Source organism: Pelecanus crispus, chromosome 9, assembly GCF_030463565.1.
Source record: "Pelecanus crispus isolate bPelCri1 chromosome 9, bPelCri1.pri, whole genome shotgun sequence".
NCBI classification, from domain to species: domain Eukaryota; kingdom Metazoa; phylum Chordata; class Aves; order Pelecaniformes; family Pelecanidae; genus Pelecanus; species Pelecanus crispus.
Genome location: NC_134651.1, coordinates 9,468,289 through 9,491,355, shown reverse-complemented (window position 1 = coordinate 9,491,355; position 23,067 = coordinate 9,468,289). Strand labels below are relative to the sequence as shown.

Below are 23,067 nucleotides of genomic sequence, written 5' to 3'. Positions count from 1 at the left end.
ACATAGAGATGGCTCCAGCAAAACAAAAAGTTCACTTTCAAGTTTCCAACACGATAAATACGTTAACTTCAGGTGGGAGCGAGTGGGGGAGAAGAGGGGGTGGGAATCAACCAAAAAAACATGTGCCAAAGGCCAGGAATATACCTAGTCACATTCAAAAGGAACATGGGGTATGAATGCTGGCGTAAGTCTGCCTTTTAGACAACTGTCCTCTGTCACCTAAAGGTGACAAGAAAGCAATGGTGACAAAAGGAAAGCAGAAAAGGAATAATAAGAGGGTAAAATTTGGCACCTGGTAAAGAGGAGGAGAGGGAGAACCAACAGAATCAGAAAAAGGAACAGAACGATACGAACAGAACGATACAGGTGTACACAAGCACTGATGTGAAAATGCATACCAGCAGTGAAGAGGAGCCATGTACTACTGGAACTGGTGAACAACAAGAGAGATGGGAAAAGAAGAGCTGGGCTGGGCAGAGAAAGAAGGGACAAATGATCTGGCAGTAGGAAATAAAGTACAGGGCTTCTAACAACTGGACTGTTAGCTTCAAGTGCAAAAGAAATCCTTCCCCTGCCCTCCCTTTACCAAAAAAAAAAAAAAAAAAAAAAAAAAAAAAAGAAAGAAAAAGAGAGAAACAAGTATCAAAGTTACTATTTACTATTTTATCACACTTTGTGACAGCAACATGCAAAATACTGAACAGCTTGAAGAAAGTGAACGTCACTGAAGTAAAAAATGTATCAGGACTCTGGGGTTCTGATGTTATGTAGACAACCAGATAAAGTTTTAACAGCAAATATATTACAGTTCCGAAAGGTTTTAAATCCTCCATGTTCTGGGCTAAATGCCAACTACTAGGGATGGCACTGGATATTTCTCTATGAGCTGAGTATTTCACAATTGCTTAACAAAGATGTCCGGTATCTCCGTTGTAGCTTCTAGATGGGCGCATGGACAAGACCAATCCAATAGAGCACTTACAACATTTCCTGGGAAGCAAAAAGCTGTGTGGGCCAGTCAGATGCTAAAATGAAATCCAACCACCATTCCAAGAAGCGGATCGACTGCTCACCCACATGCATAAGTCACAGGTGGGCTCCAGAGCAGGGCATACATAATTCCGAAGCAATATCTTGTACAAGTCACGTTCACAGGCAGAATCAAGGCTTCAGGATAAGTGAGCAGATACAAAACTAACATTAGGTCATGAGTACTTCTAACCTGCAACCAGGAGTGCAGAACTTCCATCAACATCAATCAACACTGTTTGGGGTCAGATTATCCAGATGCAGACTGCATGGGCCGCTGACAGAGATGGCTCAGATCCGTCACGGCTTAGCTTCTACCTCAAGCCCCGTACGGCAGCTCAAGCAGTGGCACCTGTACAGCTTCCGTAGCGGCTTAGATTTAGAGAGAGCCTGATGATTTTTGCTTTGTGCAGAGCCCTAGCCGTACAATTCTGTTGGTCACAAAGACAGCACTGTGCTTCCAGAACAGAAAATCTGGGGAGAAGAGTTGAGAGGAAACCTAATGGTTCTACAACGATTCAGCAGAGCTCCAGGGTTGTCCGTTTGTCTGCCTCTCTGTATTTATCCTCTAGCACTCCAGGTACCTTAAAATCAAAGTATCTCTGCCATCCAAAATATTCCAGCTCATTGTTACTCTGCATAACAGGATAACTAAAGTTTGGTCAGTCACAGATACAGAAGGAAAGGCTAGTATGATCCAAATTTAGATCAAACTCACAGAAACACACAACGCACACACACACTGGTTGTTCTCCAAAGCTCCATAGCTATTTCTCATTTGTGAGCCACTGCAGGCACAACCCTTAGTGATTTTACCGTTCTCCAACTTTGGAAGACCACTTAGTAAACCGTAGTGTCCCGGCGCGCTCTCAGTCAGTAAAACACTCGCCCATGGGACAGCTTTGGTATCTCCCTGTGATGCAATAGTACTGCACTGCTCTGATTTTTCAGGTGATCACCCACCACCCAGCAACTCTGCCTCAGTAATTTGGAGGTCATTTTGCAGCTAGGCCAAAATCTTTTGTCTGGAATATTTGATTTGTCTTGGTATATCCAGTCCTCTTATTTGTTTCCTCACTGCTGCCCCCGTCCCATCAATAGAAACAAGATACCAGCCTACCCCTCCCACACAGTGGCCCCAGTGACTTTCTAATTTTCTTCAAGGGCTATTGACCAAAGGAACAGCCAGATAGGAGGTACTTATTTCTAGAAAGTTTTATGCAGTGTGGTCGCTGATATCCATTACATACTGCAAATTCTCAAGGATTTCAGTCTCAGCTGCAGTGTCTAATAAACAGCCGAGCATCAGCACAGCTTAGCCTTTGGGAATTGTCCTAACATAACCATGACAGAGTCCCCGGGCCACAAAGATGAAGTCAGCAAGATTCACAAGGAAGCTGTTGTCAGCAGCAAGGTTTTCCAGCAGAGTGAAGCCAAGCTTTAAGCTGCTCAAACAAACACAGTCCTACAACCTACAGAACCGGACTGCTTGGTCCTGTCGCTGTGTCGGACTCATGACCTGTGCTGTAGTTGTAACCAATGCCCTTTGTGGGGAAGGCTGCAGAGCACATCCACCTACAACACGCATAGCCTGCAAGTAAGCGTTTCTTATACTCCAAGTTGTATCCCTTTTCTAGCGGTTGCCTCTCCCATGGATGCGTCTGGTCTAAAATGATTAGAGGTCTTTCAGACAAGGATCCCACTAACACGTGGAATTTCCAGCTGAGTACTACCATATAAATAACAATAAGAGAACAAAAGATTATATAAAAGCAACCTTTTCACCTCCTGCGTTCTACTGAACACAAAGTCAAGCTCATCCGCCAAAAGAAGAAGAGCGGTCACAGTGGACAAGGTAGAAGAGAAGAAACCTACATCGCAGCAGCACAGATACAGAGCAGCCACCAGGAGGGACTGTGCATCAGATCTGGAAAATGAGAGGTACAGGATTTCATCCGTCAAATTGTAGGGAAGCAGTAGGCTGCCATAGCAGCTGGGCCAGTCACTAGAGGGAGCGATGCTCAACACGAGGTGCACCTGTGTTTTGTAGGCAGCCCTCTTTCCCTTCTCAATTCCCCTATAAAGAATCGATGGCCAACTGGAGTAGGAGCCCTCAGCAGGGAAATACAATTTTTCTAGAAGCCACCGAAACCCCCAGAAAAGTCATTAAAAATTAAGGCATATTTTCTAATCTCATGAGACAAGCAAACTAAAAAGTGTCACTAGGGCTCCTAAGTGCACAGAAATTTGCCTCCCGTTTCTGCTGAATTTCCTGGAAACCCTAGTATGTTCTGTCGAAAACAGGCAAAATCTAAGGACATGAATTTCTCATCTGTTTAGTGGTCTTTCTAACAATACTACCTTTCTGACAAGATCATCATGCTACAGTTAATCCACATGGAAAAAAAAATACACTGAATATCCACTTGTACCTCTCCTACACTCACACTTCTGAAATCTCTCAACTAATGACTCTTCTTACAGCACAAAGGCACCATTGTTCTTAGATCTTCACCCAAAGAAGCAAGATTTAAAATGGAAAGGGAACAGCGAGTCAACCAATTTTGAGAACAATCGGTGAAGCTGCCTGCAACCACTAGAACGCGAATCTTCAGTGACACTCCACCGCTTAAATCCGGGCAAGAGGATACAACTGACAGATTGACAAACAGGTCTGCAAAAGCCAGGCCTCGCAGCCACGTTAAACTTTGCACAAATGTTTTAGGTTTTGTTCAAACATACTGTTTTGCTGCACACAGCTTTTGCTGCGTTCACTTGAGGCTTGTTGGGGGAGGTGGCGATTGGTTGTTTTTTAATTTGTAGCAGTATTTAAGGTCCCTTCCGACTGGTTAGGAGAAACTTTTTATAAACCATAATGTCAAAGAAACCTGAAGGTGTTACTGAAAACATCACCCTCGTGTTCACCCGAGCAGGAATCTGAAGGAAAGGTAGTGGTACATTGATTTTTTTCCCCCCAAAAACCCTTATTAAGTATATAATGCAATTAGCGCCTCAGCAGTAGCGTCTGATTTGGCAGTTTTAAGCAGACCGCCTCCCGCTACAGCCAGGGCTGCTGGGTGACACTTGAGATCTGAAGAGTGTGGGTAAAAATAACCTCTGTTCAACAAGACATGATGAACACCAGGCAGCTGAGTCACCTTTAAAACCAATTCCGATTTTCTGTATCAGAAGGAATTATCGAAGAGAGGGGCAGAAAGGATTCAAAAATGTGTCTGAAATGTGTCTTTCACTGAACGTTCTGCAATGTAAACCCCGACCTTCCTTTTGATTGCTGTCATTGACTTTAACATCCATATATAGCGCCCGATCACCTCTGGGAAACTTCAGCTTCATGTAGAGAGGCAACTTTTAATAAAATCTCGGCTCCATTTAAAAAGTGTAATTTCTAAGCTCCTGCTTCTCACATAGCACCGACTGTTACTATTTATGAAGGCTTCCAGTATTGTCAGCAAAGTTAAAATGAGTTAGGCCCCGAATCTGCCACTGAACACGTGCAATCTGCGGAGCTTGCGGGCGTTCTGCAAGACAGCTGTAACACCACGGAAAGTTTACCGTGCATCAAACGCTCATTTAACAGCAGACTAAACAAGCTAGTGGGGAAATACTACAGGTTCGCTGAAGTCCAGAGGTGACTGAAACCCTGGGAGAGAAGGTGCTCCAGGAGGACTTTCACGCGGATTGTCAGGTTGAGCCTTTACTTTGGAAGCTTTCTCTGAGGACTCGCACCGAGACAGTCGGAACGCAAACCGATTGGCATCTGCGAGCCAAAATACGCGAAGGACAAGGCCAGCTACTGCCCCTTTTCACTGCCTCGGTGCGGAAGGAAAAACAAGGGGTCCCGGGGGGGCGCGGGCAGACCTCGGGCAGCCGGAGCCCATTTCCCATCAGGCAGGAAAGTTCCCCAAAACCCGCAAAATCCCCGCGCCTAAGCAACCGCTTCAGACCGCCTTGAGGGGAAAAATGAGCAGAGGGAGGACGGGAGGAGCAGCGCTCCCGCGCCCGAGCCGGCGGCCGCGGGGAGCCCCGGGCGCGCAGTGCGGGGGCCCCGGGCAGGGCCCCGGGCAGGGCCCCGGGCAGGGCCCCCCCAGCGCCCGCCGCGACGCCCACGCGTGGCGGGGGAAGCGCCGCAGCCCGGGCGGGGGGAGCCGCGGCTGCGGAGGGGGCCGCGGCAGGTGGAGGCAGGCGGGCTGGCAAGGGAAGGGACGGGGGAAGAGTTTGAAGGCCGGCGGGGGCAGGCGGCGGCCCGGGGAGAGGGCGCGGGGCTGCCCCCGGAGCGGGGGGCGCGGCGGGGAAGGGGGGGGCGGGTTTGCCGCAGGGCGCCGGCCGAGGGCAGGTCGGCGGCCGGCGGCGGGGAGGGGGAGCGGAGGCGGCCGGGGGGCGGCTTCGCTGCACTCACGGGCGAGTCGTAGGAGAAGGCGCACTCCGTCTTGTAGACCCGGTCCCCTGACTTGGGCACCCGGATCGTGGGCATGTAGGGGACGAGCAGCTCGCCCAGGTCGCCGGCGGCCATCTGCGCGTCGCCGCCGCTGAAGAGCGCGGCCCGCTGCATGCTCGCTGCCTCCCCGCCTCCCTCCGGCCGCTCGGCCGGCGGCGAGCGGGCAATGGAGGCGCAGGGCAGCCGGGCCCCGGGCAGGGCGCGGCGGCGGCGGCGGCGGCGGCGGGAGCCGGGCCCGAGGGAGGGGAGGGGGAGGGAAGATGCTATTTTTAATCCAATGGCAGCGGGAGCGGCACCAGCTGCGGCGGCGGCGGCACCCGGGGGGTCCCGGCGAGGGCGGGAGGGAGGGGCAGGGCGGCGGGGGCGGGCCGCGCCCCACGGCCCCCCGCGGCCCCCGGCCGTGCCTCGGCGGCGGGCGCCGGGCGGTGCCGCTCCCCTGAGGCCATCCCGCCCCGGGGCCCCGGAGCCGGGCAGCGCTGCGCGGCCGCCCCCGGGCTGTGCCCGCAGCGGGGCGGGAAGAGGCCGGCGCACGCTTCTTCACGCGTTTTACCGGAAAGCCTTCCGTGCCGCGGGAGGAAGATGGAGACTTCGTCTCCTGGTCTCCCTGCGTAGCTCAGAGCGGGTCCCCCTTTGACTAGCAGTGCTCTGCTACACGCTCTTCTATTTATTCTGTAAGCGGTGACCATATGCACACATACATATTTAATTCTCAGCTGCGAGGATTTAGTAACTCCACGTGCCTAAAACAAGGCTGTTGACGGCGAAGGCCCGAAGCTGTAGCTCGCTGGGCGCAGCACCCCTTGGGCACCGGCGGCTCCCGGCCTGTGCGAGCGAGCCCCTCGCCGTCCCGCGACAGACGGTGCCGGTGGCCGCGCGTCGCCGCGGCCGGGTCGGTCACCGCCTTAGCGGTTCGCAACCTGCCAGGGCAAGCGGAGCAGGGTGGTACGGAGGGACGAGGTGTTGGCATACAGAGCGGGAATGCCCAGCCTGAGATGCCCTAGGAAGCCTGCGGCACTGCCGGTAGCCGAACGCGGATTTCATGTCTTGAGGGACAGTAGCTTTAGCTTAAAATGACCTTTTTTGGCATTTGCCGTGTTTCTCTTTGCTTTTCATTTCGAAAGAATACTGTTAGGGGAAGGAGGAATAGATTGAAGTAACTTTGTAGGAAAAAATAATCGAAATTGTATTTTTTTCAATCAATACCTAGTAACTATTGCACATGCCTGAACAGCAGCAGGATTAAAGAAATGACTGGCCCATTTAAAATGAAGACATATAATGTAGACAAATAGCCTTCCACCCCTAGTCCACATTATATCCAAGGATTCATCGATCACTCCCAAGCAGGTGATGTAACCTTTGCTAGAACCACCTTTTACCTCAAAAATTAAGTTTCAAAAGGTGGTTCTAGTACATTAACAACAGAATCGACAAGTAAGTTTGTATCCAGCCATGAAGAAACAGGCTGTGAGAGTGAGCAGACCAGCGCAGCCTGTTCTCAGCAAATTCTTCTAGCAAAAAATCAAGTGTTGGGAACAATGTGAAATACCGAGGGCAGAATATGATGTCAATGAAACGGCTTTAGACTTACTCAAGAACAGACATTACATCAAAGACTTGTTGTGAGCATCCTTGGATGCTGGATAAAACCCACAAATTAATAGAGGGTCACCAGCCAAATTTATTTTGCCTGAGAAGGCTTCATGCTTTTTTAATGGCCTCTCATGATTAACTCAGTATTTATAAACGAGAGACATAATATGACATACAAGCCATCTAACTTGAAAGATCGACTCAAAAAGGACAAGTCAAAGCACTGATACAAAATCAGTCTTTCTGATGTTTGGCAGTGCTAGGAAACAGCAAACAAGGCAGTCTGCTTAAAATAATCTGTGCAATGTTGTTTAACATAAAGAAATTAATTACGTCTTTTAACAGTTTGAAACCACAAGATGGTCAGGGGTTGCTGAAGGACTTGGGCTTATTTCCTTAAAAAAGTGGGAATTTTGAATATGGACAGTTTAGGGTCACAAACTATAAGAGGCACTTTCCGTCAGTCTCTTGAGGGAATTAAAACCAGAGGAATACCATGGCTGGCAGAACCTGAGGAAATAGATCCCTCTGGTGGCAAAAGTCTGCCGGACAAAGAGAGTACCCTCTATATTCCCTACGCAGTTGTCAACAGTGTTGTAGAAAAATAGCTGCACGGTTCTGAAAATGCATGGCAGGTATGTGTGCGGATGTCCTCAGGTGCAACTGGCCTTATTCACCTTACTTATTTCTTAATTTGTTCTTGGTTAATAACGGTTGGACGGCACATTTCCACTTTTTTTTTTTTTTTTTTCATATAAACTCTTTCGCTTGGCTTTTTTAATTCCAGCTCACTCTGGAAAAGAAGCCTTTGAGTTATCCTAAATGCTACAAGAAAGGTTTACCCTTTTCATCTCCAAAATCACTTATGTGGCCTCTCTACGATAAATGCATTGGGAGTATAAAGTTTGAAGTTTTCATCTTGAGATTTTGCTGCAAGACTTACCTTTTTAGGTACTAAAAGCTGTGTAATCACACAGCAGAAGATGGTATCTGTTCACCCAGCAGTGGTAAGATGATCCATAAAACCCATTAACTAATGTCAGCCTGTATCATTCACCCTGGCTTGGTCCTTGCTCTTCAGACATCTAGCAATCCTTTTGCAACAACATTCATTAAGCAGTTTCCTGGTTTTCCTTTTTTCATCTTACTAAGCCTGTTATAGGAAGTAGAAAGCTAACAACAGTATCAATAACTTTAATATACTGCTAAAATGTTAGATATACAGCAGTTACTAGGAAAATACTTAGTGTAATATTTGTCCACTTAGATTCTTCCTACTCATGAGAAGCTTTACATGACAGAGCATGGACTTCAGCCTAGGAACAGTGGGATATTTTCAAGAGTACATGAAAGACTTAGCACCCCCTAAAATGTGAATGTACATGCACCACACACTCTAAATGCTTAAGAACTTTTCCTTTGCTTTCTACTCCTACATCTGACAGTACAGACAGTCATAGGTCTAAGCATAGGTCTGTCTTAATTCTGCCTTCTTCAAAGGAGGAGATATCTGAGGTAATAAAACCAAAGCCTTGTTAAAATTAAAGACTATCCTCCCCAGAAACACTTGGCACTCAATGCTCTGTGTCACTAGACATGTATTTAAAACATGAAAATTATGTAACAATGGTACCCTTCGTAAGGGTCTTCTGAAATATTAACATATTACTGAGCACTGACTGTATTTTCATCAATGAAGAGCCTTTCTGCCACATGGGGAGTATGTGACTCTGTTTCCGATCTATTACCATATACAATAGGAAGCATATATCATAGCAAAAGTACCTGTTATGCTTTTAAACCACATTTAAAAACAAACCATTAAAAAAAAAACCAAGCAAAAAAACCCACCCCAACAGAACAATGTAGAAAGATATTCTAGAAAGACCACTTTTTGGATGATCTACAGAGAGAAGTGTCCAGTTCTGAAAGAAGCATGGAAGTCAGTCATCTTTGGCGGGGGGGTTGGTTTGTTGGGTTTTTTTTTTCAAGAGTCTCTTTAAGAAGTCTTTTACAGACACAGACTGTATAGGAGGAGAGACTGGAAAAAATGAAAAAGCAGACAAGCATAAATTATGCATACACAAGAGGAAAAAAGTTTAAAACTGTGACAAAACTAGTGAAGAAGCATCTCTGACACTATTAGGGATGAAGGGTATTACCAGATATAAAGAGAGAAATTCTTGAGATAACGCAGACAAAATGATAGCAGATGTTGAAAAATCTGCAAGTTAGGGAAAAATAGCAAAAGATGAGTTTGACTACAAGTAATGAGAAAGAAAGTATTTGTCTGAAGTGGTAGATAGAATCCTAATATTTCAAAGATCTGAAGGTATTTTTCTTACTTAGTTCATCTTCCACAAAATATCTGACACAAGGCATTGTGAAAGAAAAAAGCCTTACTGTTTCCTGTACCTTTCATTTAAAACTTTAAACACTAGAAATCGCATGAAGATGACTAATATTACCAACTTGTTTCATGTACATTAGGTCACAAAGCCCATTCTACACGTATGTTCTGAAGAAAAGGAGTAATTGTTGGCAACTGACATAAGGCATTTTCTCTGGTTAACAACCTGAACAGCTGTATGAGCTTACCTGCCACACAGTTTCTTTCAAATTATCAGAATCAACACAAACATTGGTTTTATTCATTTCCCTCAGTAAACAGCACGATATATATTACATAGCTCAGTCACAATTTGTCCATATGCATTTAAGACCATGCATACCATCTTAAAATTGTTTAATTGTCAGGTGTGGATTTCATAGAATTGTCAGTAAGATTTTTATCAGGTGTTTCATAATGATACCAAGGTCCGTCTCCCCTGTGTCTCATCAGTCTGCGTGCCTCCAACTCCATCATCCTGAAAAAAAGAGCAACGGACAGACAAACATGAAGTTTACTGCTTTTGATCATACATGTATCGACGTTTAACATCAGGGCATTACTGACAACAGCAATGAGTTTAGCATCTATGGTTTATAAGTACTACTGAAACATAGGTCATACCAAAATACGAAGGGTTCAACTAAAACATGAGCTGTTACATCCTTCTATTTCCATTTTTTTCAGCAAGTCATCTCACAAAAGAGTCATAAAAATACTTGCAGGAGTTCTGTCACAGGTTCTTGCCTAGTAAGGGGCTAGACAGTTTTGATATGGCTTTCAACTAAAAATAAATAGGAGCAAGAAAATCAGAAGTAAATGGGATGGTAGAAGGAGCTGTGCTGTCTGGGTCCCAATAGCAACAGTTAGTGGAACTCAGAATTTCTTCTACCACCACAGTTTACTCTCTGTAAGTATAGAATAAACTCAGGACAACAATGTCGTTGCTGCCCACAAAATTTTCAACGGCAACAAGGAGCATGACCAGTCCTGTAAACTGTCATTTAGCTACTCAATTAAGCTATAAGCATTAGCAGAGGCAAAAAGCGCTGTTCGATTCCCGACTCAGGAAGACAGAGCTATACCTTTATAAATATGAACGGGTTTGAAGAGATGCTGTTGTTTTACAAGACTGCTCTTGGATCGTTCCAGTTCTGGTAATCTTAATACCGAGAAGGCAGGGACTAGAGATACTGTAACTTCCACTTTGCCCCCAGCCAGTGCAGCGAGCACTTGGGGTCAAGTGATACATGAATAAGCACGGCATGCCAGCATCCAACCCAGTAAGTTAAGCAAAATAAGAGAGTCAGCTACAGTGTGTATCAGTATTTTAAACCCCTCAACTACATAACGTACCTCAGTTCAGTTTTCTTCGCTTCAACGTCAAGCAAAGCCATCTCTTTCTCATAGTTCTTTTCAGGAGGGTCAAGGAAGTAACGAGCTATCCAGCGACTTATAGGGTGCTGGAAAATATAAAAGCAGAGATTATTCATGCAATTTGCAAGTAGAAATGTCATCATAACTAAATCATTTTGCATGTTCCCAGTCCTGAAAACATGTCATCAACACGATGGGTGCTGCCATTCAAACCATAAGTGAAGTTAAAAACATGCTCAACTATTTATAAGATCTGAACCCTAAAAATCTGTATTTCTTTTGCCATTTTTAATGCCAAGATAACCTGCAGATGACTATTCTGTAGCAAAATTAAAAGTTAATGGAAGACGTGATTTATTTTCTTTCTGTTGAAGTTCCTTAAACTACCACTGTAATCACAGAAATGGACTCCAAGCCTCTTACCGTAATCAGTAACATTTTAAAGTTTTGCTTCCACATAGATGCCATTTCACTAGGAACAAAAGTCTAAATGAGTTGAAACAATCGTAATAGTATTGCTGAATTCAATTACTTCCTATCAAGAGCAAAAAAGTGCTTGCAGCAAGAAGCCAGGGACTAATTTTAAGAAAATACAATGAAATGAAAAAAGTATAACCTTGAGTTTCTGACTATAAAAATCTTCAATTCTAGATATAAAAGCATGTGTGATGCTGGACTTTGAAACAATGCTAGCAAACAATACGGAAGAAAGTACTGTCACTTTAAACTTCAGTATCTTAAGATGTTGTAGTTCCAGAGCAAGAAACAAAGACAAAAACTGCATGCTAAGAACAGACAGAACGGAAGACTGTTCTTACTGTTTAGGAATATTATAGAAGAATTCTTGGCATATAGCTTCAGCAGTTTACTTGCATAAAGTTAGAGATCATTTGCATCTACTTGTTTCAATAAACAGATTTCCTACAGCAACACACATGTTCCATAAAGCTGAAAAAAAGCAAGTTTACCAAAATCATAATTGCACAATTCCGAGTTCTACTACACTGACACCCAATGGCACGGATATGGCCACCCTCATTATCACACTCCACGCATTTTACTCCGTAAAGTATCAGCAAGAGGAAGGCTGTCCATAACATGCCACCCTTTTATACGTTACACTCACTTTGTAGTACTCCCAGTACTCTGGAATATAACCTTCAGGAATCTCTGCAAGTTCAGCTTCACCTGACAAAGAAAGGACAGGAGGAACATTTCATACAAATATTTTTTTTTAAGTACCTTATATCCTGTCTTTCATATTAAGAAAAAATCATTCTTTCACATGGAAAGTACTTAATCCCTCAATCTGAGCTCTATTCAGAAAAATTGGACTTGTAATCTTTCCAGACACTTCACACTACATGTATTTAGCTCACAGACTTTAAACCACACAACAAAAGGGTGAAATTAGCAGCTATATGGAAGAAATAGCTAAGATCAAGACCGCAGAAATGCCCTTTAAAGTATACGTGCTGAAAGCATGGATTTTTCCTAATTTCTCTATTAAATTAATTCCATATTTTTACAGTAGTAGATTTAAACATGTATTGCCAAGCAGAATTTTGGCTTTTTTGCTACATAAAAAACAACAGTTGCAGTGTATGCAGCCTTCTTAAAGAAGTATGTAAAACAAGGTAATACAAACTCCTCATCTGAATACAGAAAAACTGTTCACTAAACCTCACTGATGTTTGAAAGACTGTCAAAAATGGAATTTTTCTGTTTTTAAAAATGTGGAAAGCTTTAAAAAAAAAGCAACAACTACAGAAAAATAAAAATACTGGGAACATCTTCTATGTACTTAAACAATATTACTGTAACTGTTAGGCCTATTTCATGGTCTTCCAAAGAGCAAGCCTTAAAAGATCTCTTTTTTCTATTCAGCATGCTTAGTCTGCATTTAATAATTATGACAGAGCACTCACCAATGAAGATGTTGACATATGTTATGAATAGTGCCACTGGTATTCCCGTCAGAAATACATAGAATCTCTGTATAGAGGATAAAAAGAAAAAGAAACAGTATGGGAAACTCAGAAGCCTGACAAAATTTAGATGAGGTTAGTCTGAAAAATGATGTAACAGCCAACAACTCTTAGATTTGCATTCATAGGATAGACAAGGATGTTGTATGTAAAGACATATCGCTGCTTAAAATGAGTTAATTAACAAACTAGAATATAGAAACAGCAATGCTGTGTCAGTCCACGAGCCTATTTAGTCCAGCTTTCAACCTCCCGGAGAGGTCAGTTCCTGCAGAGCAGACAGTAATGCTTTCCCTGAACGCTGTCTCGGCATCTTGCGATGACCGGCTTCAGCATTTAACTGTAACAAGGCACTAACACCAATGCCATCTAATCCAACATAAATACAACCACTGCTGCCTTTGGTAACTGTGGAAGACAGATAAAGGAAGCCTGATCACACGAAGGGAGTTGTATCAGGTTGGCTGTTACCCGTCATAATAGGCTTTATCCGAAACCCAGCTTTTTAGGGGTCAACCTCAGGTCAGCCTTCCTAAGTCTAATCTCCGGTATTAGTTTAGGTAACTGAAGGCAAACCCTGCAGAAGAGTAACCTAATACATTTTAAAAAGGCGAACGGAGTGTAAAGCACTTGTAGGTTACGCATATATGAACACAGACACATAATTTAAGATGTTACTACAGTGTTAATTTAAGTATCTATCACAATCTTTGCCATTTAGCCAATCTTTTTACTTCATCTGGCCCTGACTTTACAACATATGACAAAAAATTCTTCAAGAGGAGGACTGGAAATTTTTGTTTATGTGAATCGTGCCAACCACATTTTAGATGCTGTCATGTAAACAATCGAGAAAATTATATTTTAGACACTCTTACACCATTTGCAAGGGATGTGTTATACTGAATGTAATAAATTTGCTTTTAACTCACCAACAAGTTCAGAAATCGAGTATCATAAAAACTTGTTGCCTTGATAATAAACATTCTCTTCCCATGGCTGCTGCTGTGTCGTACAGGAGCTGAAAATCGAACCAAAGTATTACGCTTTTTTTTTTCCCTTTGGAGATTATGCCAGGATAAGGTCAACAACGCGCGTGAAAAAAAAAAGCAAAAAAAAAAAGCAGCATACAGCAGTGGCTGAGTAGTTACGAGCTGGTTTTCTGGAGGGTATCGATGTTCCTAAAAGCCTGCCTGAACTGATTTCCTATTTTGCTAGAACGAACCTATCTTTTTTCTAACTTTAGACATAGATCTATTTCTACCTGCAAGTCCCAGCAAATAAACCCCCGAATGTCATTACACAGGGCCAAGTAAATTCACAGGTTATTATACCGGGAATTTTGGCCCGCCAATTTCGGCCCACGTTCTACCCCGGCAATGTAATTTCTCAGAGGAACGCAGACAGGCGCTGCACCCCCCGAGGGATTTTCCTGCGGGGTTCCCCACGCCCGCTCAGCCAAGGACGAGCCGCAGCAGCCCGTGACTGCCGCCGCCCAGCTCCGCGTTCCTGCCCCGGAGCCGAGGCGGCGGGGAAAGGCCCGAGCCCAGCGACCGCCCCGAGCCGGGGAGCCGAGACCCGGCCCCCGCCCCGCACCGGCCGCGGCGGCCGAAGCTCCCTGAGGCGGCGGCCTTCCGCGCCCCCCTCCTCAGGGGGGGCACCTCTCCTCCGCTCCCCAAGGTCACCTCACCCCTGGCACACCCGCCCTCCTCATTCCCGCCGCCGAGGCCCTACCGACGGTGCCGGGGAGGCGGGCGGCCCCGGCGAGCCAGGGGAAGCGAGGTCCGCCCGCCGCGCCCCCCGCCGCCCGCCGCGCTCCCCAGGCAGCCGCTGCCCGCAGCAGCAGGCTCATGGCCGCCATAGCTGGAACTGGCACGGGGGCGGGACCGGCGGCGCCGTGCTCTGCAGCAGGGGTGAAGCTGGGCGGCCGCCATCTTGGAAAAGGGCAGAGCCTTCCCTCTCCTTCCGGCGCCAGGCATTGTGGGAGGGGCGGCGGGGGCCATGGCGGCCGCCGCGGTGATGGCCGCGCTGTGCCGGCGCCTCACGGCTGCGCTGCGGCTGCCGGGAGCGCGGCCGGGCTCGACGGCTGCCGGCCTGGCCGGGTGGGCTCCGGGGCCGGGGAGGCTGAGGCTCAGGGGCCGGTTGGGGCGGCGATGGGCGCGTCGCGGGCCGTGGCGCGGTTGGCGGGAGGAGGGAGGGGCGCCCGGGGCGGCCTTCGCCGTGGCGGCCTTCGCTGTGGCGGGGCCGGGCTGCCCGGGCCTCCTGGCTGCCGAAGCCCTGGCTGGAAACCCCCTGTACGGCAAGGCCTTGTGTAAGCGTAGCGCGAAGCGTTTCCCTGCGCTCGTTACTGTTTTACAGTCGTTACGCTTCCAGTGCCTTTTTTTTTTTTTTTTTTTTTTTGTGCTTACACTGTGTGTTTACTGCTTTTGCCATTTAGTTAAAGTCGACGTGGGAGGACGTATTCTTGTATAGTGTGGCTCAAACCCCTTTCTTTTAATTCTCAAGTTGTTATTTATGTCTGAGTATTGATAAATGATAATTAAATGAGGTAAGGGGGAGGAGAAGACAACACTGAGATGACATTTTTACAAAGAACTGAACCCTTGCCTTTTCCACTTAGACTGTAGCATTCATCTGTCTGTGGGACCTGTGCCTTCATGAATAAAGGAAGCATTCTCATTTAGCTGCATATTATTTTTCTTATCATATAGAGTTTTTCTTCCAAATTTTAAGCAGGTTGACACTGAATCTATTCCACAAGAACCTAGCAAAAGTTGAGCCCTTCCATCAGTTGAAATTTCTGCACACTACTGTGCCTCGGAAAGGTCTGGAGGAGTTTTTTGATGATCCAAGAAACTGGGGAGAAAAAACCATAAAGTCTGGTGAGTTGTGTTTAGCATTTGTCATAGTGATCTTTGAGCCACTTGTGCTCAGCTGAAATCTGACTTATTCTTTTGCGTTATAGGAAGTATTCATAGCTACATAAAACTTATTTTTTATGTGTGTATGTACATAAATATACTTGTGCATTTTATGCCTGTTAACTTTATTTTTTTTTCTGTGTATTCTGTGTTTATGAAAGCAAATAGCTATTATGCAGCAAAACATTTTGCTGTAAATTCTCTGCCTTACTCTTAGTGTGTCACAGAAGAGGTGTTCTTTGATGAAATATACGGTACCATGGAATAAAAATATTTCAATTTAAAGATTCATCTTATAGCTTTCCCTGTTCCAAGCTTTTTACAAACACAAATAAAGAGTACACGTCATTGCCTGTGTAATCTATTTGTATATTCAACACAAAGCTGAATCTCCACAAGGATAGCTTTCCAAGAGGTAGTATTTTTTTAAAAAAGTGATCCTTGTTCTGTTGAGTCAGCTGAGCCTGCTAATAGAAGCACTTTTTTTTTTCAGAATAAGAGAACTTTGTTCTATTAAATAGATTTTTTTTTTTAATTTTCTTTTTTTTTTTTTAACAGGGGATGCATGGAATATAAAGCAGCTAAGGGGAAAGAGTAGTGAAGACTTGCACAAACTTTGGTGAGTAAGTTTTAGTGAAGTTTTCTTTCAAAGCAGCTCTGCATGTTTTATCAAAATGTGGCTAGTGAACTTAATAGCCAGTAAATTTAGTCTGCCATACAGCTCTGCGTGCTTAAGCCTGCTTTGGGCTTGGAGCAGCCCAAGCTCCAGTACCGCTCAGAATGCGAAAGCTGTAGTGCAGGTGGTGGCGTGATAGTTGTGTGCAGTGCAAAGGGTTCAGGTCCGGTATGAAGAGGCCGAGTGTGAGCCCTTCGGGGGTTGTTCGGGCTGCAGAACAGACTTGGCTGGAAGTGGCCGCTTGGGCTAACCACTAAATTAGCTCAGGTTGTTCAGGTCTGCGTCCACTCCAATTTTGAAAGTCTCTGAGGCTGGAGGATTGCATCTAGATAACCTGTGCCATGGCTCAACTAGTACTTAATTATTACTGTGAATAGTTTTTTCCTTGCTATGTCTTGTCCTTTTGCTGTCCACTTGTAAGAAGAGTCTGTCTGCCAGGTAGTGGAAGACTACTTAGTGTTAACCTCTTCCCTCCTGAGCCTTCTTTATTCCATGTTAAGTAAACCTGTCTCCCTCAGCCTCTCCTTGTATGTCCTGTATGTCAGCCCTCCCCTGCCCACCTCTGGGCTTTCCCCAGCTGGTCAGTATCTTTTTGGTTCTTTATGTGAAGCTAGCAGGTACAGGATATGCGGTTACATGTGCTCTGTCCAGCCGGGCAGTGAGTGAATAATTGCCGATGCATCTGGAAATTATTTTTGAAGTACTGTGCTTTCTGATCTAGGTATGTCCTACTGAAGGAAAAAAACATGCTTTTAACTTTAGAGCAAGAATCGAAACGACAGCTCAGGCCTATGCCAAGTCCAGAACGATTAGAAAAGGTAAATTTTTCATGCTAGTTAATAAAGTAAAATTGCTGAGTGAAAGGTAAAGTGTTTGTAAACTTGTTAAAGATGATTTTTAAAATATTTCCCTGGTTCAGTATAAGCACAAACACTGTGCTCAAGCAACGTTGTGGGAAAGGCCTCTCCACCTGTTATGTTAAGAAATATTTTACTGTCTTCGTGCCCTGAAACTGCACTAGAGGATTTCTAGAAACTTCCTGGTAAACCCTTCACAAACTCTTTTTTATCTGCTTAACTGTTGCCAACTCCTTGCTTGACATTGTCTTCTCTAAACTTGTGCCCTTTGGTTCTTTGCTGTCCTCACTTTTGTCATCCCCTCATTCTTTTGCGTTATTGTAATTCTGCAATTAATTTATTAAATTCTTTCCTCAGTATCTTTACCACTGAAAACTTAATTTACTTATAAATTGACTGCCATCTCTATGCTTATGTCTCACAGATGGAAATCTACACCTTCACTGGCCGGTTAATCCAGCTGTTTGACATGAGAGATATTCTCAGATACCCCCCTATTTATCCAAATTAATTTGGGAAAAGTCTGACCTTTACATTGTTCCTCTGAATGTCTTTGTATGGTTTATCATTTAACTGTATGTTTGCCATCACATGCATCTGCAACTGTGTTATGGTCTCATTTTTTTTGTCAGACATGGATTTGGTCTCCTACTCTTGTTATTTCATCACTGTACTTAGAAATTAGGGAAGATCCAATATAAAACACTCCTCTGGATCTCCTAGTGTATCTTGTTCTAATTTGTCATCATACAGTTTCTCAACTGTGACTTGTGATTCCCATTCTGAAGAGCATTTTCTGCTTAGTCCCACCTACACATCTGTATTCAGCAACTCCGAATCACTGTAGAACTTGTTTTGGGAGGGAACTTGTTAAGTGGCCCCAACATTTCCAAAGTCAAATCTTACTAATTGCCTGATTGGTTTTGGCTGAAGCCCAAGAAAAGTAGAAGTCAAGCAGCATTTAAACACTATGATTGCACCAAGACAAAATACAGCAATTTGCTTATTAAAATTAGCTCTAGCAGCTTCCCAGAGCATTTAACGTGTTGGCATATGTCACGTGTGTTACAGTAAATTACGTGGCAGACCTGACTAAAAACCTTCAACTCAAGTGTCATAGTTTGGTCAGGGCAGTTTCCTAACTGGCCGGCAGGCGTTGGGGAGTCTGGTCACAGCCTCAAAGTGCAAACTAGAGTAACAAACAGCTGTTACAAACCATCCGACAGAAATGCATATGGCGTATCTTCTGTTATTTGCCTCTCCTTTCTTCCTGCCTCAGAGCTTTCTATACTTCTGGCATCAGCGTTAGATCTGGCTTTATGTGTTTAGCCAGGTAGTCTTTAATGAATATTCAGGCTGTCAGTTATTTTGTCTCTCTCCTCCTACCTGTAAGCCAGTTTCTTTAAGCACCCATTCTGTACTGCTCCAGTACACAGGGCCAGTTCAGCTGTTTCACTCAGTCCGCAACTGTGAGATTACTCATGATAGAACTCCTAGTGTGTTTTAGTTTTGCTTTTCCTTTAAATTTTGTCTTCGATCTTCATTTGAGATCTTTTAAATTGTCAGCATTGTGTTTTGTTGGCTCATCCTGAAACTATTTCCTATTTCCAGGTAGAAAAATCTATGAAAAATGTAGACTTGGTTGTCAGAGAAAGAGAAGTTGCTTTGAGGCTTTTACAAACTGGCCATGAAAAACCAGCACCTGGCGAGTGGAGACATGACTTCTTAGGACGCACCTACTGGTAAGGAAAAGAGAACTCTTTTTTTTTTTTTTTTAAATATGTGTGAATTTTTCTTGTGGTTTGTCTCTTTACCAGAAAATCCTTATCTAATCAAGAAAGGATGCATAACTGTATAGAAGAAACAAACATGTTTTCTGGTCAGCATTCAGGTGCTTCTTGAGTGTTTTTTGTTGTGTTGGGTTTTTTTTATGTGGTTATAATTGTTGCTAAATAATTCAATGGCATACTCTACCATTAATTATAAGAAAATTAGTTCCATGTAAGTAATATGATTTCTGTGCTCGGAGGATGTCTGTTACTGTAGCGATTCTGTAACCCATGAATGAACTAGGGGCTACTGTTCAGGTTGAACCATCTGGACTTCCCTTGTTACAAGGCAAAATCCACCCAAAGTGTTGCACGAGACCCCATAAACCTCCGCTGGAATGCCCTACTAGTCTTGGCAGAGAAGCTTCTACCTTTAGAGTTATTTGTCCAGACACTTTCAATAATCTGTAATGTCAGGTGATGACGGTGAAGGTTCTGGCAGGACCTGCTGTTTCATTAACCAGTATTTTCCCCTCGTCATAATGGCATTTGAAGCAGTAATTACAGTATTCAGCTCTGCAGTAACAGTGTAGCTAACAGAAGGTCACACATGATAATAATGGTGACTTTGGAGTTGTTATCCATTTGTTTATCCATTAAATATAAATGAGCAGGGTACTAAATGCACTACCTACTAGATTTACATCTCTAGGGATAAGGCTTCTGTGCACCTTTCTGCTTGGAAACATTGCCCACAAAGAAGGGTTTGCCCATGTATCTGTAAGTCCAGTCCCCAGTTAAAGCAGGGGCAAGGGCAGACGACATGAAACGGTCTTTAAGCACACGCAGAAACTCTGCAATATCCATAAGAGTAGGTCTGACACAATCTGGATGCGCTGGAGTCTGTAGGTAAGTCTGTGCAAGCCATCTGTGCAGCCCATATGCGAGAGAAACCCCAAACAGAAATAATAGTCTGTATTTAAAGGGAAAGACATTCAGGCAGATTTGCACTTGATGTGACACTCAAAACACTGGCATTTAAAAGTGTAGTAGAAACAAAACTCTTTTCACACGCAGTTTGTTCACATCAGCTTTTGAAAGTTTTCTTATGAAGGAGTAACTTTAAAAATATAAATGCAAAGAATCCCTATCTATATTGGGCCCGCTCTTCAAACTTCTAGTTTTTAAAGCAAGACCACTTCCTACAGAAAGACACCAAGCTACGTGTGAGATGTAGTTACAAACCAAGCCAGTAGCAGAGCTGAAAGTAAATACCCACATATAAATTTTGCAATCTACCGGTCAGACCACTTTATCACCCTACTGTAACCAAGTGTAACTGGTAGAATCCAAGAACGAAAACAAAAAGTATATATTCTATAATCACTTTTATCTATCTTTAACAGGTACACTTACAAGGAATGGCCAATACCATGGTACTTGAACAAAAAATACAAAAAGAGGAAATTCTATTACTTACCTCATGTGAATCACTTCATCAGGTAAAAAGAATTTTTTTTTACACTGAAAGTTATTTTCTGATCTGTTCCTCAGTCCTTATTCCACTTTGCAAGGAAAAAATAGTAGTAATCTTGTTTTTACAACAAGTAGACTGAAAAGGCGGCTTTTTAAAACCACAGCTTGCTTTGTTTCTTTTTGCTGTTCCCATCGTAGTTACCAAGAGACTTGGTTATCTATGAAGTTGCACTGTAAAGGTCATCTTACATGCAGAGTACCTAAGATCCTCCCAGAGAGAATAGAATTCAAAAAGCAGAGGAAAAAAAAAGTTTGCTTTGCAGGCACTTTTGTTTACCAAAAGCAAATTAATAGTGAAGTTGTTCATCACTGGGAGCCTCTATTTGATGAGGGTGGCGAGCTCATTAAGGATGTTAGAAGCTATCTAGAAATTAACCATGCTGACTTTTTTATTTCAGGCTCAGACTTGAAAAATCTTTATGTAGAAGGGCAAGAAGGAAAAACCTGGAGAAGACGAGGCAGAAGGTCTTGGAAAGGAAGTTCCCTCACCTTGCTGTAAAATCTGAGAGGCAGTAACATGCTGGAAGAGCGCTGTGAGCAATTGGTCGAGCATCTTTGACTGGAACATGAAACAAGTTCTGAAACCAGGGAACGACTTGACTGAGCATTCCTGAGAGTCTTTTTTTTTTTTTTTTTTAATCCCACATTTGACCTAAATTAAACCTGTGATCTGGAATTAAAAAGCAGCTTTGGTGCATAACTCAAATTAATCCTAACAGTTGTTTCTAGAAACACTTGAAAAATGACGTATTAACCAGCTATTTTAGAAGTGAGACATACATCGTTAACAGTGAAAAGCAGCAACTGACTCCAGATGAAAGTATAAAGTGTAGGGATAATATTTTACCTGGTGTAGGTTAACAAATGTGCATTAAAACCAGACAGACACGAGAGCCTCTGAAGCTCACACGCTAGCCTTTGTTCCCTGACCACGAGTTACAGGTATGTCACCTAAGTTACACGTGCTTTCTGTGTAACAGCATGGGAAAATAAGCTCTTCGGTCTGCTACGAGGAATTTTTTCCCTGCTTTAAGTCTGTCTTGTTAGAAAGTATGAAATATTCAGCATGTGAACTTTTAACAATGCAGTCTTTATACCTAGATTTCTAGATACCTATGACAAGTGTTTTTTTGCAGTGTGCAAAATGTTTGAAGGCAGACTGGTAATAGTAATTGAAGTAGAAAGGTGCTGCTGCTCTCAGTTGATGGTACACACCTGTGTCATGAAAGCTTTTAGCCTTCAGCTGGGGTTGTGTAGAAATGTAAAGTAACAAATACTAGTCCTTCAGGAACCAAATGTGTTATGCAATATAATCTGATTAAACACTGGCAACTCCAAGGGAACCAAAACTAGGAGACAGGTATGTCCGTCTCTATCACCTTGACCTTCAGTTACTCCTCTGTGTCATGCAAAAGACCGACTTCTTAAACTCTTTACAGTGGTGAGAAAAAACCCCAGAAAGTGTTTTGCTCTCCATGTCGTACTGTAACATTCACAGGTACTACCGTTGTAGTGTAATTCTTAGAAGATACACAGAAGATAAAAGGTGATAAGACGTGATGACACACATATGACACAGAAGGAAAGCTTAAAATGCAGAGTCAATTCATGAAGAGAAACAAAAAAAAAAGCCTATTTATATCTTCATCTCTAGCTACAAACTGTCCTGTCAAGCCAAGTACTTCACTGATGCCACAGTAACTTTACAAAGCAATGCTCGCTGTGGTGTGCTAAGATACAAGTTCAGCTGACATTCTGCACTCTACTTGAATGCAAACTAGGCCAAGTCTGTTTCTTCCAGTGTGACTTGTATCACCTAGCATAGCTGACTTCAGTTTGCCTCATTTTGCGAGAGAAACGTGGTTTGGCAACAGCTTTGAAAGTCAGGAGTGAGCTACTTCATCTCAAGAGCAACTAGTGGTTATCACGATCAGACAAAAGCAAGCTGTTTTGATAAATTACTTTATTGTTTGGCGGTAATGTGAAACTTTTCAACTAGAGGCCTCATCATTATTTACCCACAAGGTCTTTTAGGATACGAAAAATGTAGCACTACTGTTTACATTTTTTTTTTTTAAATCAGTTAAATGCTATTTGGTTTTCCACAGCTTTTAAGATAAGGAGCAAAACTTCATTGTGTCCCAATACAGAACATCACACAGTTGTAAATTAAAGTAGGCTTAACAGCAACATAGAGCTGCATCTTGACAGCCAGTTCCTGCCAAAAAAGAATCGCCCTACTTCCTCTGACCCTGAGTGCACGCTCCCCTGCAGAACGCAGGTGCTTGCCAACCCTGCTGTGAGTCAGCTGCGGGAGCTATATCAGCAATAAGCGAGCAGTGACTGCCCCTTCGAGTTACAGCTCCCTGTAAAATGTCAAGCCACATCCTGAGGGCTTCTATGACTACTCTCCTCATCTTGGAGATGATTCTTTGCCTTAACTTCCCCAGCTCGAACAAGTTTTGCTTCTCACCTA

The 23,067-nt window shown here is 43.8% G+C and overlaps 3 protein-coding genes across 5 annotated transcripts in view; 1 reads left to right on the top strand and 2 right to left on the bottom strand.

Moving 5' to 3' along the window:
• USP13 (ubiquitin specific peptidase 13) overlaps positions 1–5,599 on the bottom strand; it is a 51,571-nt gene extending 45,972 nt beyond the window's left edge. Inside the window, exon 1 of the mRNA XM_075716465.1 lies at positions 5,447–5,599. Within this exon, the coding sequence (XP_075572580.1) occupies positions 5,447–5,599 (153 nt within the window). The remainder of the gene's footprint in view (positions 1–5,446) is intronic.
• Positions 5,600–9,698: 4,099 nt separating this feature from the next.
• On the bottom strand, positions 9,699–14,693 carry NDUFB5 (NADH:ubiquinone oxidoreductase subunit B5). Of its 3 annotated transcripts, none has more exons than XM_075716671.1 (6): positions 14,567–14,693; positions 13,765–13,853; positions 12,773–12,839; positions 11,971–12,032; positions 10,824–10,930; positions 9,699–9,945 (listed from the first exon to the last, which is right to left on the bottom strand). In XM_075716671.1, exons 1-6 carry the CDS (start codon positions 14,691–14,693, stop codon positions 9,825–9,827), a joined length of 573 nt encoding a protein of 190 aa, XP_075572786.1. In that variant the 3' UTR covers positions 9,699–9,824. The 3 variants fall into 3 exon arrangements, with proteins under 3 accessions (XP_075572786.1, XP_075572787.1, XP_075572789.1); XM_075716672.1 differs by lacking the exon at positions 14,567–14,693 and adding an exon at positions 13,964–14,246; XM_075716674.1 differs by lacking the exon at positions 14,567–14,693 and adding an exon at positions 14,167–14,188.
• Positions 14,694–14,833: 140 nt separating this feature from the next.
• Positions 14,834–21,299, top strand: MRPL47 (mitochondrial ribosomal protein L47). Its single transcript, XM_075716670.1, has 7 exons — positions 14,834–14,934; positions 15,569–15,714; positions 16,312–16,372; positions 17,151–17,247; positions 18,898–19,028; positions 20,462–20,557; positions 20,990–21,299. Exons 1-7 carry the CDS (start codon positions 14,834–14,836, stop codon positions 21,105–21,107), a joined length of 750 nt encoding a protein of 249 aa, XP_075572785.1. The 3' UTR covers positions 21,108–21,299.
• Positions 21,300–23,067: the final 1,768 nt, after the last annotated feature.